General features: G+C 44.4%; 1 protein-coding gene across 5 annotated transcripts in view; it reads right to left on the bottom strand.

Moving 5' to 3' along the window:
• LOC138099009 (membrane cofactor protein-like) overlaps positions 1-14,740 on the bottom strand; it is an 18,966-nt gene extending 4,226 nt beyond the window's left edge. Inside the window, exons 1-13 of one of the 5 annotated variants that reach the window (XR_011146668.1) lie at positions 14,577-14,739; positions 13,544-13,735; positions 13,241-13,337; positions 12,569-12,654; positions 12,077-12,265; positions 11,355-11,537; positions 10,678-10,866; positions 10,369-10,560; positions 10,032-10,058; positions 9,297-9,363; positions 7,706-7,811; positions 7,191-7,243; positions 3,993-5,902 (exon numbers count right to left, since the gene is read on the bottom strand). Coding sequence is in view for 4 of the 5 variants with exons in the window: in XM_068996002.1 (XP_068852103.1) it covers positions 7,721-7,811; positions 9,297-9,363; positions 10,032-10,058; positions 10,369-10,560; positions 10,678-10,866; positions 11,355-11,537; positions 12,077-12,265; positions 12,569-12,654; positions 13,241-13,337; positions 13,544-13,735; positions 14,577-14,661 (1,398 nt within the window). In the remaining variant the exon portion in view is untranslated. Of the gene's footprint in view, positions 1-3,992; positions 5,903-7,190; positions 7,244-7,705; positions 7,812-9,296; positions 9,364-10,031; positions 10,059-10,368; positions 10,561-10,677; positions 10,867-11,354; positions 11,538-12,076; positions 12,266-12,568; positions 12,655-13,240; positions 13,338-13,543; positions 13,736-14,576 lie in introns of those variants that run through there. The other 4 variants (XM_068996002.1, XM_068996004.1, XM_068996003.1 and 1 more) reach the window with 4 other exon arrangements.

The raw sequence follows: 14,740 nt of genomic DNA, 5'->3' as shown, positions 1-14,740 counted from the left end.
TGAGCCTGTTTCTCAGGGATGCTGCTGTGATTCTGTGATCTGTGCTGCACCTGCCTCTCCTCACCACCAACTCCTGGTCCAGCTTTTCAGGAGTAAATCTCACCTGATAATAGAGGGTGCCTCATAAATAACTGTGCCAGCACGGCAGGCACTGGGGAGGGAACCTGCTTTCCACTCGTCTTTCACCCTGTTGCCCCAGATAATGGATTTAGAAACGCCAGTAAATATCCAGACACAGGAATCTAGTCCAGCTATTTCCCCTTCCTCCACCCCTCTTTCTTGGAAGGACAAGCTCCTCTCTCTGAGTTTCCCTCTGCTGCCTGGGAGCGTGCATTAGGATGGAGGCACTGGAGCAGGTTTTTGGATGTGCTTACAGCAGGAATACGCAGAGTTGCCAAAAACCCAGGGCATCAGTAAGTGAAACTGCCGACTGCAGTTGTGCTTTACTCCATTTCACATCGGCCTCTGCTCCAGCACAGGTCAGACACTTATCCAAGGGTTGATAGCTCCTAAATTATGCATGTGTGGAGCAGTTCAGAGGCTTCACAAGACCCCATCTATTCCCTCTGCTCTGAGCCATGGCCACTGCAGGTTAAGTGCACTGCTCGGCCCTGCTGCAGTTCCAGGAACCATCAGCCACTCATTTCCACACTCTCCTTCCTCAACAACTTCCACTGAACCATTTACAGTTCAATTTGTGAACGCTCCCTTTTTGTTCTGACCCACACTCAAGGTACTTTCAATCCCATTTATTTTCATTCTGCCTGCAGAATTTAAAAGTTGTCTCACAAAAATCTGCAAGTCCTCGCTTATTTAAAGCACAGGGACTGGTGACAGAGGAAGCTCCATCAGGATGGTCACATTTCCTTTTCTTGTCACAAAAGCACCTGATCTGCCCTGTACTCTCTGATCAGTGAGTGACAGAAAGCCAGAACACTCTCTGTCTCGGACAGAATGAGGTTTAGAGCCTGGTTTCATCTGCAGTGAAACGGAAAAGGCATTCCTGTACAACACGAGCTTCCCACACTCACCCCAACAGCATCGTGCTCTGCACCACCACAAAATAAAACCTTGATCCCCACTTGCTGGGAAGAGCTTGAGTGCATTCCCCTGGCTAGGGCAGGGAACAACACTCACTGCCAGGCTGGGGCTTTCCTCACCACATACTCAATTTCTCCTACACCAGCCTCAACCATCCACAAGATGCCACAAAAAAGTGTATCCATAAAGTAGCTAAGCCAAAGGTAACTGTCTTGCTGTCTAATAAAATTAAATAAATGAATTTTTCTCTAGGTACAGTGGAGATGAAGGATTTTCTCCCTCAGCCTGCAGCCATGCACAAGATGTGTCTTCCTCTGGAAGCTGGTTTCACATGGTGGCTTAGATTTTCCCACTTTGTATCTAGCACCATTTGAAATCAGTGTTCTAGGAGCAAGAATTACAGCGTGGGAGGAGACCAAGCACCTGCTCACTTCAACAACATCCTCTGCTCCTCAGATCAGCCCCTTTTCCAAAGGTTATTTTTTTGCCAGCCATCCACTTTGTAACATCATCTGATTTCTAGACACTTCTCCAACCACTGTATGCACCCTCCCAAGCCAGGGCCACGCCAGAACAGCCTCCTGCTCATGTACTTCTGCTTAATAAACAATGGATATGAGTTCAAGTTGTCCAGAGTAAAGTGATCCAGAAGTTGCATGAAAACCAACGTGGTGCTTCTTGCACCTTGACAGGCAGAGTGTGTTTAATATCCAAAAAGTAGGACCAACATTTAATTTACTGCCTCAGAGCAAAAGGATTTCCACTCTCTGCTTGGGGACTCCACCGCCACAGGCTTCTCATTCCACAGCTCCCAGAGACTTGTTCTGCAATCACAGAAATTCCCTCCAACAATTTGACATCAGCAGTTAAACACAGAAGTACCTTCAGCAATCCCAGAATCCCAGACTGGTCTGGGTTGGAAGGGACCTTAAAGATCATCTTGTTCCAACCCCCTGCCACGGGCATCATGAAGATGCCACACAGCACACACAGAGCCCACTCCTTTTTCTACAATTAATTTTCAGTTTGCTGCTGGTAACATCCAGCAGTCTTTCACTTCCCCTGCCCTGCATCCCAACCACTAAAATGAAGTGGAACTCTTTTGTTTGCCCTCACTGATGTCCAGCATGTTCCCAGACATGGAAAAGCTGATCCCTGTGCGGATGAAGGTTTGGTCAGAGCACTGAGTAGTCATCTCTAAAGAATGCATAGCTGTCATCTACAAGAGGATCCTTCTCTGAGCCAGGAAAACATCTCTTACACAGGCTGACCGATTTCTCTTGGTGTTCAGAGTCTCAGTTTTTGTCTAGCACCATTTGAAATCGGTTATGATGTAGGGGGAAAAGCAACAGTAGTGGAAAACTTCCTTCCCCCACCCCCAAGTCACAAACAAACACCATCCAGAGCACAACCTGGCCTCCCAAACACCAGTGGCTTGCTGTTCTCTGACCTGGAGTTCCCCCCACAGGCCGAACATCCTGCACAAAAGGAGGACAGTCAGCATCCCCTTCAAGTAAGGACGGGATGCTTCCACACAGAGAGAAGCATCTCTTCAAACATAACTCAGATTCTTCAACTCAAGCAAGCCAGGGCCTGGGTGTGCCAGCACAGCCTCCCAACCTTCTGACCACTTCTACTCCATGTGCTGTTTGTTTGCCTTAACCTGTTCTTTACACAGATTTTTTTTTTTTCCCTTTTAAATAAAATTGTGTGCTCTACGCTCCTGGGCTGTGTCTCAGGTAGACAGATCACCTGATTCCCTGCTGGACAACACCTAAGTGCTGCAAGTCTCTTCATTTCAGCCCCCAGCTCCACTTTCCCCTCTCTCAGAAGTATTTAGATTCAGAGAATCAGAACGGTTTGGCTTGGAAGGGACCTTAAAATCATCCAGTTCCAAGCCCTGCGATGGGCAGGGTTTAATTTACACTGACCTTAAGCGTGACACTCAGAACCCACCAAGCACTGACACTTTGCACTATTTAACCCTAAACCAGGTGACTCTGGACCTGTTACCAGTAGATGGCAACAACACATTCTTACTCCCTGCAGCCTCTCCCTCAGCACAGAGCTCATGTGTTCATGGCTCTTCAGCTTTCAGTTCCAGACTCCAAAATGAAACAATTCACGCAGCACTGAGTTTTAGAAAAACAGCACAGGACTCACGACAATTAGGCCAAATTAATTTGTAGTGTTTAAGTCAGATTCATAGAACCACGGAGCAGAATCCCAGAATGGTTTGGGTTGGAAGGGACCATAAAGATCATCCCATTCCATGCCCATGGGCAGGGACACCTTCCACCAGAAACTCTGCTTATCCCCTCAATGCTCACTGCAAACCCAGAACTTCATGGTGCACAGTTGTTTGGTCTGGCATCATTTCCACACCAACTCACTTTGAGTGTCACAACCACAAACTGGGAAAGAAATACAGCATATGAGGTTATTTTTTCTATTCCACCCTCTGAAAGGCTTCACTCTGTCAGGCAGCTGACTCCACACATGGCTTTGCCACAGAAGCTAAGTACATTTCAAGTGTGAAACTCCTACAATTCCTAAACCTAAACCCACCAGGGCTGTATTCCCTAGGGATTGCATTTGTCACACACTGGACAAAAGGGCCAAAATACCCTCTGGGCTTTGCCTCAAGTGTTCCATCAGAACAGCCCCAGGATAATCTTCCTCTTCTCCATCAACTTTTCACCAAGTTTTTCAGGAGTCAACACTGGAAAGTTTTGGAGGTTCTGGGAAATTCTCTGCAATTCTAAAAAAAAAACCCCAAAGGCTGCTCAGTAAATTAAAACACACCCCCTACACTACCACTGAGTAACTCTGTGCACGAGCTGCAAACGCCAATCTCAGCAGTAACCACCTGATGTTTGGGACATGAAAAATCACCTGGGTAACAATGGGAAAAGAGCTGCTCACCACCATGATGAATGAAAGACAAACACTTACTGCTAAATAATTTAACATTTTTATTTGCAATATTACAAATCATCACTACTCTTTACATCCAGAAAGAAGTGCAAAAATACGGCCAACTTTTACAGTGATTTCCCTTCCCAGTTAAGTGCATTTCAGTGTATTTTAGGACATTGCAGATGCCCCGCAAAGCAAGCTGAGCTCCTGACCACCACTGCACTCAATCCCAATCACACATCCCAGTGTTTACAAACAACTCTCAAACTCAGATATCAGCCAGGCCACGAACAGCAAATCCTTCTGCAGAGCCAAAGCCCCTTTCTAATAACCACAGTCTATTATGAACTGTAACAATACAACTGCTGGGATTGTCCCAAAAAAGCCCTATAAAGCCCTAAACAGTTCTGTGCCACTCCAACAATCTGATGATGACAGGGAGAGCAGTGCCAAGCAGCCACAGACAAGCCAGAGTCGTTTCAGTGCTGCCTCAGGCATCTGAAGTGAGGCTATTTGGGTTTTCTGTGAAAATTGGTTCTTAGAATCTGCCTGCATGTTGATAGTGAGATTCATGAAGCTAAAACCGGTTCTAGCTAAGGTCTGGGGTTTGCCAAGGAATTAGAAGAAGCAATGAGTCTCAACTAATGGCAAACACTGTGGTGGGAGCTCCTGGAGTCAGAATCTGGACTAAAACCTTGCTGAACAAACAGCAAACAAGAGACCACCACATCTACCAGCACTGCCAGCACTCCCACAACTGAGCCGGTCTGGTTTTCCTTTAATGTCAAAAGTGAGTGACAGGGAAAAGCTCCTGCTTCTGAACACAAATGGGATGCTAAATCCAGCCTTTCAGAGCTTGATTTAACACCACAGTCCACAGACAGAGGTTAGAAATGTGGAATATGTGACTTCAAGTAAAAAAGCAAGGACGGGGGAATCACACAGCATCCATTTCTACCCTTCAAATCAACAGAAGATCTCCAGAACTGACATCAAGATTCCCTAAAAATCAAGCACCCTAAGGAACTTCCACTGTGCTCATGACAGGACGTGGCCACCACTGAGCTCTCAGCAGTTTCTTTAATTAGGGAGTTCCTGTCAACAGGCAGGGGATGCCTTTGCTACAGAATCCTTCAGTTTCGTGCTCCAAAAAATCCGCTGCAGTCTTTGGTGGATTATAGCAAAGAATCAGAAATATACATATATGGCTTTTTTTCCTTCTTAAAAGCAAAGGAAAAGCTATAAAACTGATTTCAAGGCACACTTTAATTCACTATATATACAACAACCACCTTGGCAAACAAAGAGGTAGAGTATATAAGCTCTTGATTATGATCATTTCCAAAAGACATCGCCTTCAACAGCACCAAACTCTTCAGGGAATGAGCAACAGCACATTTCAGAGTACAAAGAAAACAAGAGAACCATTTACACCACCTCAACTGCAAAAAGGGATGGGAAGGACAACCAGGTTTGAGTGATCAGAGCTCTACAGGAGAGAGGAGAATAATGGACATCTTCTGAAAGCAAAGAGGTGGCACTGAAGGCAGCAGGCAGCAGCAGCTGGCACTGGGACAGTGACATTCCAGCACTCCCACAGACTCTGGCATGCCACAGGTATTGCCTTTCCCCCAGCTCACATGCACAGAAGGACAATGAGGGGCACAGAAGGACAATGAGGGGCACAGAAGGCAAAGCAGGATCTATCTGTGTTACCTATATACATACACACTTCTTATCCTATTAAGCATCTCCTCCTGCAGTTCATCAGCAGAGCAAGACACAGCACAAGGAACTCATCGACAGCAACTCACTGCAAGGGCAGTAATTTTCCAGCTCTGACAGGGATATTCCACCACAAAGTCCCTCCCACCCCCCAAAAAAGGCCAGTCATGCTTTACACATCTTATATTCGGCAGAACTGGGAGTGCTGTCACGTTTCCTACAAACAAAAAAACAAGTCAAATCAGAGGTTTTACATTTCAACAGGTTTTACATTTACACTGAAGCACATCCTTAGTTTTATCATTAAAGCAGCAGGTAAAGTCACAAACTGGGTCATTCTTTATCCTCTCTTTCCCAAGCAACTGCTGGACTGAGGAGATTTTAGCTTCATTCAGCTACTGAACTGTTAGGAATGACCCAAGGAGGAGCAGAGCCCTTGATCCAAAGGGATCGTTTCAAGTGATGACTGATGTTACTAAAAACTAACACCAGAACAGGTACAGGATTCCCAGAACTCCACCAGGTGCACCCTGAAATTCATTTTCATCACAGTGTGTTGTTTATCTAACCAGAAATGAACTATTATTCTGTGTGGATTTTGATTCTGCACTCCACTAGGAGCAACTTTACAATGCTTAAACATTCAAGAATTAAAATTCACAATAATATTCTTATATATGTCCCAAGTTCTTGAATAACTCCTGTTTTGCTTTACCAAAAAACCCACCCCACACCAAATCTCGGTGCTATTACTCCAAGTCTCTAAGGAGTTCCACATTCCATAGGAAAACTTCCAGACTTTAACAGTGTTTTCACACACCAGACCAGTAATTTCTTGTATCATGTGTAAAGGTAAGATTGGAATGAAGAATTCTATTCTGTTCTATCTCCTGATTCCTTTTTTCTCTCCAAAAATAAGCCCAACTAACTCAGAAAATGAATCCTATCTTAATTAGAAACATCTTTCCTCACAGTGAAGATGATATTCCTTAATCTACACATTATTTTAGAAGAAATGCCAAGCTTAATCTTCATATAAAAACTCACCAAAAACACTGAAAATTCACTTGTCCTTTACAAGTCAATAAAATCAAGACTATGCACATGAAAGACCTTTGCATTAAGCTGGAATAAGAGAACCCGTCACCTCCTCAGAATTTGGGCAGTGGAGAAAAGCAACACAAAAAAAGAAGATGCTGGTTCAAAAAATATTTGTAGTTCCAGCTCTGTTAAGGTAGCAACGACAAAATACTGGCAAGGAGCAGTCAAAATGAGCTGTCCTGTCTGCAAAGTGTTCTGTTCAAACAAGGTTTGAAAAGTCAGATTTTGGAAGAGCTTGTCTGACCCTACACAAGTGCAGGAGGAACCCCAACACTCATCACATGCATCTCACCACTGGGCTGAGCGTTAGGTTAAAGTACAGGAGAGGACAGCAGCAGCAAACAAGCAACTGGTTTTTGATCCTTTTTAGGGCTACAGAACTCTGAATTTGAAAAAGAAATCACCTTTTCATAAGAAGGCTTCAAAAGATCTTGTTAGAACCTTTGTTTATTCTCTTCTAGAAAGCAAAAATGCAGATGAATCAGTAATTGTGAGAGATGTGATCTGGTTTTCTCTGAAGGGATGCTCAACTACCTTCAGAGTTTTAGTGTCCAAAGGTGGTTTCCAGCTTCTGATTACAGGGAATTGACTATCAGCTAAGAAAAGTAACTCACCACTGGAATGGGTGCAAACATTCTGCTGAGCACTGAAGGCAATACACTACTCATTCCTCAGAGACAACACCAAGAAATGGGATTTACAATCACTGGAAGCTCTTAGTGAGAGTGCCAGATGATAATTCTTTGTGTATTACATCCTGTTCTCCCGAAATGAATGAAAGGTTAAGATATTCTTCCCCTACAGGAAGCCAAGGTTCCCAGCCAGCCGGATTCCACACTCCCGAAATTCCAAGTAAACCACAATAAAAAAGACACTTAAGCTGCATTGCAAAAAGTCCAAATGAAGTGGAAAGTTATACCTTTTAAAGATTCAATTAATTCATTTGTGCAGTTTCTTCCATCTCAGCTGGGACATTAGTTTTTAAAATACATGTTTCCTTGCAACTCTCATCAACTGTGTACGAGCTGAACAGCAGAAGGGGAGAAAGGTCTAATTGAATGTCCCATCCAAGTGGCATTTTAAACACAAAAGAAAGAGAGGCCAAGGAAAGATTTGCTGCCATTTGGAGGCTACAAACCAGCGAGGATCAGGGGCTGGAAGCACAACAGCTCACAAAGGCTCAGCTGCATCAGGAACTCAGAACACTACACAGGGAGATGGAGGCCTTAATGAAAGGAGATTAGATCAGGGTTTTCAGACAAGAAAGAGCTTTAACAGTCAGATGCTCACAGAGAGGAAGATAAAGGGAAGCACTGGGCACAATAAGGCTTTTCATGCTGTCAAATATTCAGGAATGTCACATTCTTTAATTTTTGATGATGCTGCTTTAGATCCCTCCTGCTTTCTACACCCTGAGAAGTCTCTCCACGGATGAAGGCAGCAAGTGCTGCCCTGAACTGCCAAGAGCTCTCCTCTGGCCCATCCAGGCTGCAGAATATCCAAGCACTGGATGAAAAGCAGTGGCTCAAAAGCACCAAATTACTCAGCAGCACACTCTGGCCCTTGGACTGATACTGCAGTGCCTGTTCAAAGGACACTAAGGCCAAAATCTCACTGGATATAAACCACCTCCAGGGCTCTCCCTAGTCCTCTGTGTGTACTTTATTATGAATAGGAACCACAGGAATATTCCCACTGGTTTACTTCCTTTAAAGCATCCCTTCCTTTGTTTCATGTCCTCCAGATAAATCCCAACAGACTTTGGTAAAAGACAACACAGTTTTGATGAGATGTTTATCCCAACATTCCGTGTGTACCACCTAACCTGCTCTGGATTGGGTCAGTGTTTTGTGTTACAAAATATTTTTCTGACAAAAAGGTTTTTTCCAGAAGATAAAATCAGGTATCACAGCAAAAAGCAATGCACAAAGAGGCATTTAAATCTCCTGCCACCCCTCCATGAAAAACCACACATAACCCCCAGTTGTTCTGAAGATAAAAAACACCCTACATGTCTCATTAAAAACAGAACACTAATTGCTTATGCACAAATCTAATATTCTACAGTTGATTTTGCAAGTCTTTAACAAGGGACACCAACATTGGGACTGCAGGAGGAAAAGAAAAACCTGAAAACCTTTTGGCAGCACAAGCCCACACCACCAATGCTCCCCCTGGCTTCAGCAGATAAACGGACACATCTGAAGCAGATGGACAAAACACTTTCCTCGTCCAGTGGACATTGCCAAACACACACTTAAGAACGGGATTTTTCCTTCCTTGAAATTAGTGCAAGCGTTAATTAGCAGCTTAGCTGAACAGCAGATCCAAACCCAAAGTCAAATACAAGGTCAGGCTTTAGCTTCCATCAGCTGCTGGCAGGAGCTCACACAAAATCAGACATTTGAAAAAGAAAGGGCACACAAAGCTCAAGGAACTTAAACATCAGCACAGCTTTGGCTCAGTCATTTGGAAATTTGCAATATTAATAAAAAAGGAAGCTTACTCACCCATTCTGTGAGAAGAATTTCTTGTAGACCCAGAAGGCTGCCAGGAGCACCACAATTACCACAATCACTTTAGGAAGAATTAAAAAAAAAAAAAGCCTTAGAGTGATAAAGATCATCTCCAGCTGACAAAAAAGCATCAAAAAATTTTGCAGAAATAGCCTTGTTTTCATCTACAGGCCTACCCCACCTCTACACTCCCCCTCAAAAAAACCCCACAACCCAACTAATTTTTGGAACGAGCCATGTAAATTAAATATTTGATGCTTTACTCAAGACTCTGCAAGATAGTTCAGCTCAAAACCAGTGACGACCATGATGGCAAAACCCCACCAGCTCAGGAACACGAAAACAGGAATGACAAGGCCCTAATGTCACTTTTTATGAGTTCATACAAATCTGGATAACAAATGCAAGGACAGAAGAGGCACTGAACACTCCTGTTCACTGCAGAGTTATTCACTCACACCCCCAGTAAACCCAAGCCCCAAAATCTACCAAAGCAGCCAAGTTGTTGCAAACTGCCTTTGAAATGCGACCTCACCACATGAGAAAATACAATTTCACACTAAATTAAACTAGAATTGCTAAGCAATCTTTTTTTTTTGAATCATGCAGCTTTAACCAACACTCCAAAATCACACTGCTGCAGTCCCAAGTGACTGGACTCAAAAATGGATTTTCACATAAAAAATATAATTTGTGTGATATTTTGTTAAGGTTTTAGAAAACACTTACCACAGATGATGGCTATAATATATCCACCTAAAAAGACAAGGAATCAGTATCACAAGAGGAACACAGGTGCTTCTTACCCAAACATTATAATAAAAACATTCACAGAGCTATTTCAAGTCATCAAGCACTTCTGTCAACACAATCTTTGAAGAAGGCCAGTTTAAATCATAACACTGATTTAACTTTAAACACGAATATTGTAATTAATTTTATCAAACCCTATTTTTCACATCAAAATAAAAAAGGAAGTTGCACTAAATTATTTCTCCCGAATATAAAAAGACTGCTCCCATGGATGTGTTTTCATCCTGGTGGAGTTTTTGCAGCCCATACTTACTCAGCTGGCAGGTTGGCACTGCAGGCACCCACTGGTTGTTTCCAATGTACTGAATCTGAGCCTCCCCATGCAAGGTGTACCCTGTGTAACATTCAATGGTAATGAAATCCCCCACAGAGTAGGAAGGTTTTTGTCCAGCTGTTACTCTGCCATAACTTATGACTGGCGTGGAACCAGAACCTTCAGACACACCTAGGGGAGAGGAAAGAAAAAGGGGGAGAAAAGAAAAGAATAAAAGATGTATTACTACATCAGACATTTCAAACTTGTCAGTCCGCCCCAGTTTCAGCAATTGTGGGTTTCACTCACAGGCACAGTGCTCTAAAGCACCCCAGGAACTCTGCTCCTGACACGTCACAGTCACCTCTGCAGAGCCATCAGGGAAGGAGCAGCCAGCATTGCACCTGACCTGCACAGACTCTCCTCTTCCATAGGCAGGCTTGGCTGGAGTCAGGACCCCGTTGGGGATCTTGGGGGCAGGACACACATCTGCAGTAACTAACACAGCAATTAAAAACAACTTTAGTGAGAAGAAACTTCAGTAACTCACTCCACACACATACACATTCTCCCATGGTAGCACCTCAGTAGTTTAAGTTTACCCTTAATTTTAAGTACAAATATTCCCTTTAGACAACTTCAACATCACTGTAGGTATTCATTAAGGCAATACAACCCTACAGTGTGGCAGCTCAGAAATCCATATTGGTTCATTATTTCTCTGAGCTCTAGAATAATTTCTAGAAAGTAGGAGCTGAAGAGCTGCATTAAAAAACACCACACACAAAGACTTCAATTACTGCAGAAGGATACTACAGCTTTCCTCATTGTGCAAACTCCTAATTCTCTGTATCCAATCTTTCTCCTGTATTCCCCACCCTTTCTGCTGTCTTTACCCATGAAATCACTACACCACCACGATGCTCTATTTCAGCTGAAACACTTTCAACACACGAGAGAAGTCAGAATCTTACAGAAAGTCTTACTTTTCTCACAAGTTGGTTTTGGAGGAACCCAGGTGTTATCTTCTCCACAGCTAATTACCTCTGCGCCAACCAAGAAATAGCCTCGATCACACTCAAACACAACCGAGTCCTTGTAACTGTAGGAGGGTCCAAATCCAGATCTTTTTCTCCCATTTTCAACTCTGGGGTTTTCACATTTGACCACTGACAGAGGGGAAACATTTGATAACACAAACATCTGTTAACACTAACATTGCAACAAACACAACATCCTTTCTCTACTTGCAAATTTCTTTGCAAAAATTGTGTTGCAAAACAACAAAAAAGTTGTTTTGGAGGGAATCTTGATTCCTGCACTTCCACAGTAGCTGTGTTTTTAGGAAAAGGATTCTTCCTTAGCTTTTTAAAATTCCTAACCCAGCTCCCACATCCTTGCCCTTGACACAATTTTTCTGCAGCTACTGCAGGATTTGTGGTCTCTCAGGTCCTTCACTTTGGCCTTGTCACTTCAACCAACAAGACACTCACACGGGTATTTTTCAAGCTTTACCTTAAATTTCAGTCCTATTCTGTGTCATAATCAATCAATATCCACCATACTGATGTGACCTCCACTGGAACTGCACCAAACTTTGTACCAGAGGATTTGTTTCAATTCTTTCCTAGAGGGAAAGTCCATTCTCCCCCCGCTGCTTCCAAAAAAGGAACCAACACCGTAATAAAGAATGAAAAATCCCAACAACCTCTGCATTCTGGAGGTGGTCCACTCCAAACTCCATTGAAGTGTGCATCAGATGTGCAGTGAATCGTGGCTGTGCCAATGAGGGAGAAGGGTTCCTGACACCTGTAGGTCACTGAGCTCTGGTACACATAGTCAACTCTTTCCTCATAGCTCCCGTTGGCTATGTTGGGTGGTGGCATACAAGGAATTACTGTAAATAAAGCACAAAAATTGGCCAAACAGGGTTTTGCTGTGTTAGCTGGTTCATCTCAAAGAGCAAGCCTTGCTTTTCAAGTAATTTCATCGAAAATCTGACACAGCTACTTGAAGTCACGCTACAGAACCTCAATTTCAACAAGAAGTTGATTTTAATGTGAGATAATTACCACAATAACTGATCCTTTTATCCCTGTTTTACCATTATTTTTTACACTGGAAAGTTGACAGCACAGCTGATTTTGTATGAACTACCACCCTCTGAACAGAAAATCCAACACAGCAATGATTTACTTACTTTCACAGTAAGGCAGAGGTCCACTCCAGTCAACACCTTCATTCTTAATAACACAGGAAATCTCCTCATTACCCCGTAATCTGTATCTAGACAGGAAAAAATTTCGAAAGAGGGGAAAATTAAATCTCTCATTTCTCCAACAAGCACCTAAAAATGGGTTTATAATAATTCCGTTCTGTGATTATGGTGACATAAAGGCTTTGCTGTAATGAGAACAGAATCTCGTTTATTTTGCTGACAGCCTCACTTTGAAAGCAAAACAGAAGCAAATGAGACATCACTAAGGGAACTGTGGAAATCTCACCATTTTCAGATATACTCTCTAATACTCAAGTCCTAAAATTACTAATTCTACAGGAAAAGGAGTGGTTTTGACTTAATTGTTCAACAATGAAGGATGATGAATATCTATTTACGCCCTCTGCCACGGGAGCATTAAAGGAAGTCACTAGAGGTAACACTCTAGTTCTGCAGAACCTCCCTAAAACGCTTTGGGTTGATGCAAAAAATAATTAAACCAGGGAATCAAAGTAAATTCAGCTGCAATTTCATTTGCTACAGGTAGAATTCAGATTTCGGGTCAGAACTGGAATAGAAAATTTGGGTTTGGTTCCAATCTGGTGTAAACATCAAAAAAAAAAAAAAGATTAATTAACTTCACCAAACACTTACCCTTCTTTACAAGAAAACGTCAATTTTGAACCAAATGTAAGCTCTGTCGCATCAAAATAACCATTTTCCAAGTCTCCTGGGTACTTACATTTTCTCTCTGGGGGAGAGGAAAAAAAAAAAAAGAAAAGAAAAAAATCTACATTTTTGTAGTTACATACAAAGACAAAGTCTGTGGCATTTACTGCTCTTACCTGCACCAGCGTTCTCCAAGCTTCTTTTAAAATATGACAAAATCCTCATTCCCACTCACAAACCAACTGAAACTGGTACATATCAGAGGAAAAAAGGGGTACAAAAAATCACCTGTACAGAAGACGCCCGTGGGTGACCACTGCAAGTCAGCACCACACGTCCAGGTCAGTGACATCCCCGGGACTCTCACGTATCCCGGGCGGCAGCTGAACGACACGTTGCTCCCAACTGGAAAACTCTGCTTGTCCCTGGAGCTCGGGTCCAGCTCTGCGTACTGCAGCCGCTCGGGTCTGGGACACGCGTCTGGAGAGGAAGGAAAAAGCAACAGAGCACCTTAGCAACGAGCAGAGAAACACACCGAGGTGAAACAGCACGGCAGCCAGGCTAACTCAGAAGGCTTTAAGGATATATTTAACTCACTCCCAAATTTTTAATTTCGATTTGTACTGCAGCCAGCGTCCAGCTCTACACGTGTGCAGGATACGTCACTTACTGTTTTCTCAAGTTCTTTAGTCATTCTACCCAGATAATGCACTTCCTTCTAGATCACAGTTTTTGTCTGTTTCCTTTTTTTTATAGTGAAATACACGACTTAACTCACCGCACACCCATCTAACTTGCTGCATGAAAAACAAACAAGCCAGCCCCGCTCGCAGAGCTCACCGTCCTTTCTTAGGGAAAAAGGAAAGCGAGTCTAAGCGACAGAGAGCGGAGTTTAAAATCAGCTCCAAGGCCAGGCTGGACGGGGCTTGCAGGAACCTGGTTTAGTGGCAGGTGTCCCTGCCCAGGGCTAGAACGAGACAGGTTTCGAGGTCCCTCCCAACCAAAACAGTCTCACAATTCTACGATTCGAGCCCGCCTGAAACCGCCCAAACCCTCGCGGTTCCACCGCCGCCCTTAAACCATTTCCTTCCTGCCTCCCCCTCGCCCCTCCGGGCAGGCCCCGAGGGCCCCTTCAGCACCGCGGGGAACGGAGCGGGGAGCAGGGCACGATCCCCATCCCGATCCCGATCCCCATCCCCATCCCTCCTCCCGGCTGCTCCCGGGGGCGGCCCCCGCGGGGGCTCCGCGCCGCGCCCGCCCCTCCGCGCGCCCCTTCCCCACCGGCACCGCCCGCCCGGGGCAGCGAGCGGCCGCCGCTCACCCTGAGCCCGGGCTCCGCCGAGCCGCCACAGCAGCAGCACCACGGGCAGCAGCAGCAGCAGCGCGGGCACCGGCAGCGGCCGCATCCCGGCAGCGGGACCGGGGCTCCGCTCGGCTCCGCTCCCCTCAGCCCCGCTCCCGGCGGCAGCGGCAGACGCAGCGCGG

The sequence above is a fragment of the Aphelocoma coerulescens genome, chromosome 26 (genome assembly GCF_041296385.1).
Source record: "Aphelocoma coerulescens isolate FSJ_1873_10779 chromosome 26, UR_Acoe_1.0, whole genome shotgun sequence".
Taxonomy (NCBI): Eukaryota; Metazoa; Chordata; class Aves; order Passeriformes; family Corvidae; genus Aphelocoma; species Aphelocoma coerulescens.
The sequence above is the reverse complement of the archived record's forward strand: the minus strand, read 5'-3'. Positions and strand labels throughout refer to the sequence as shown.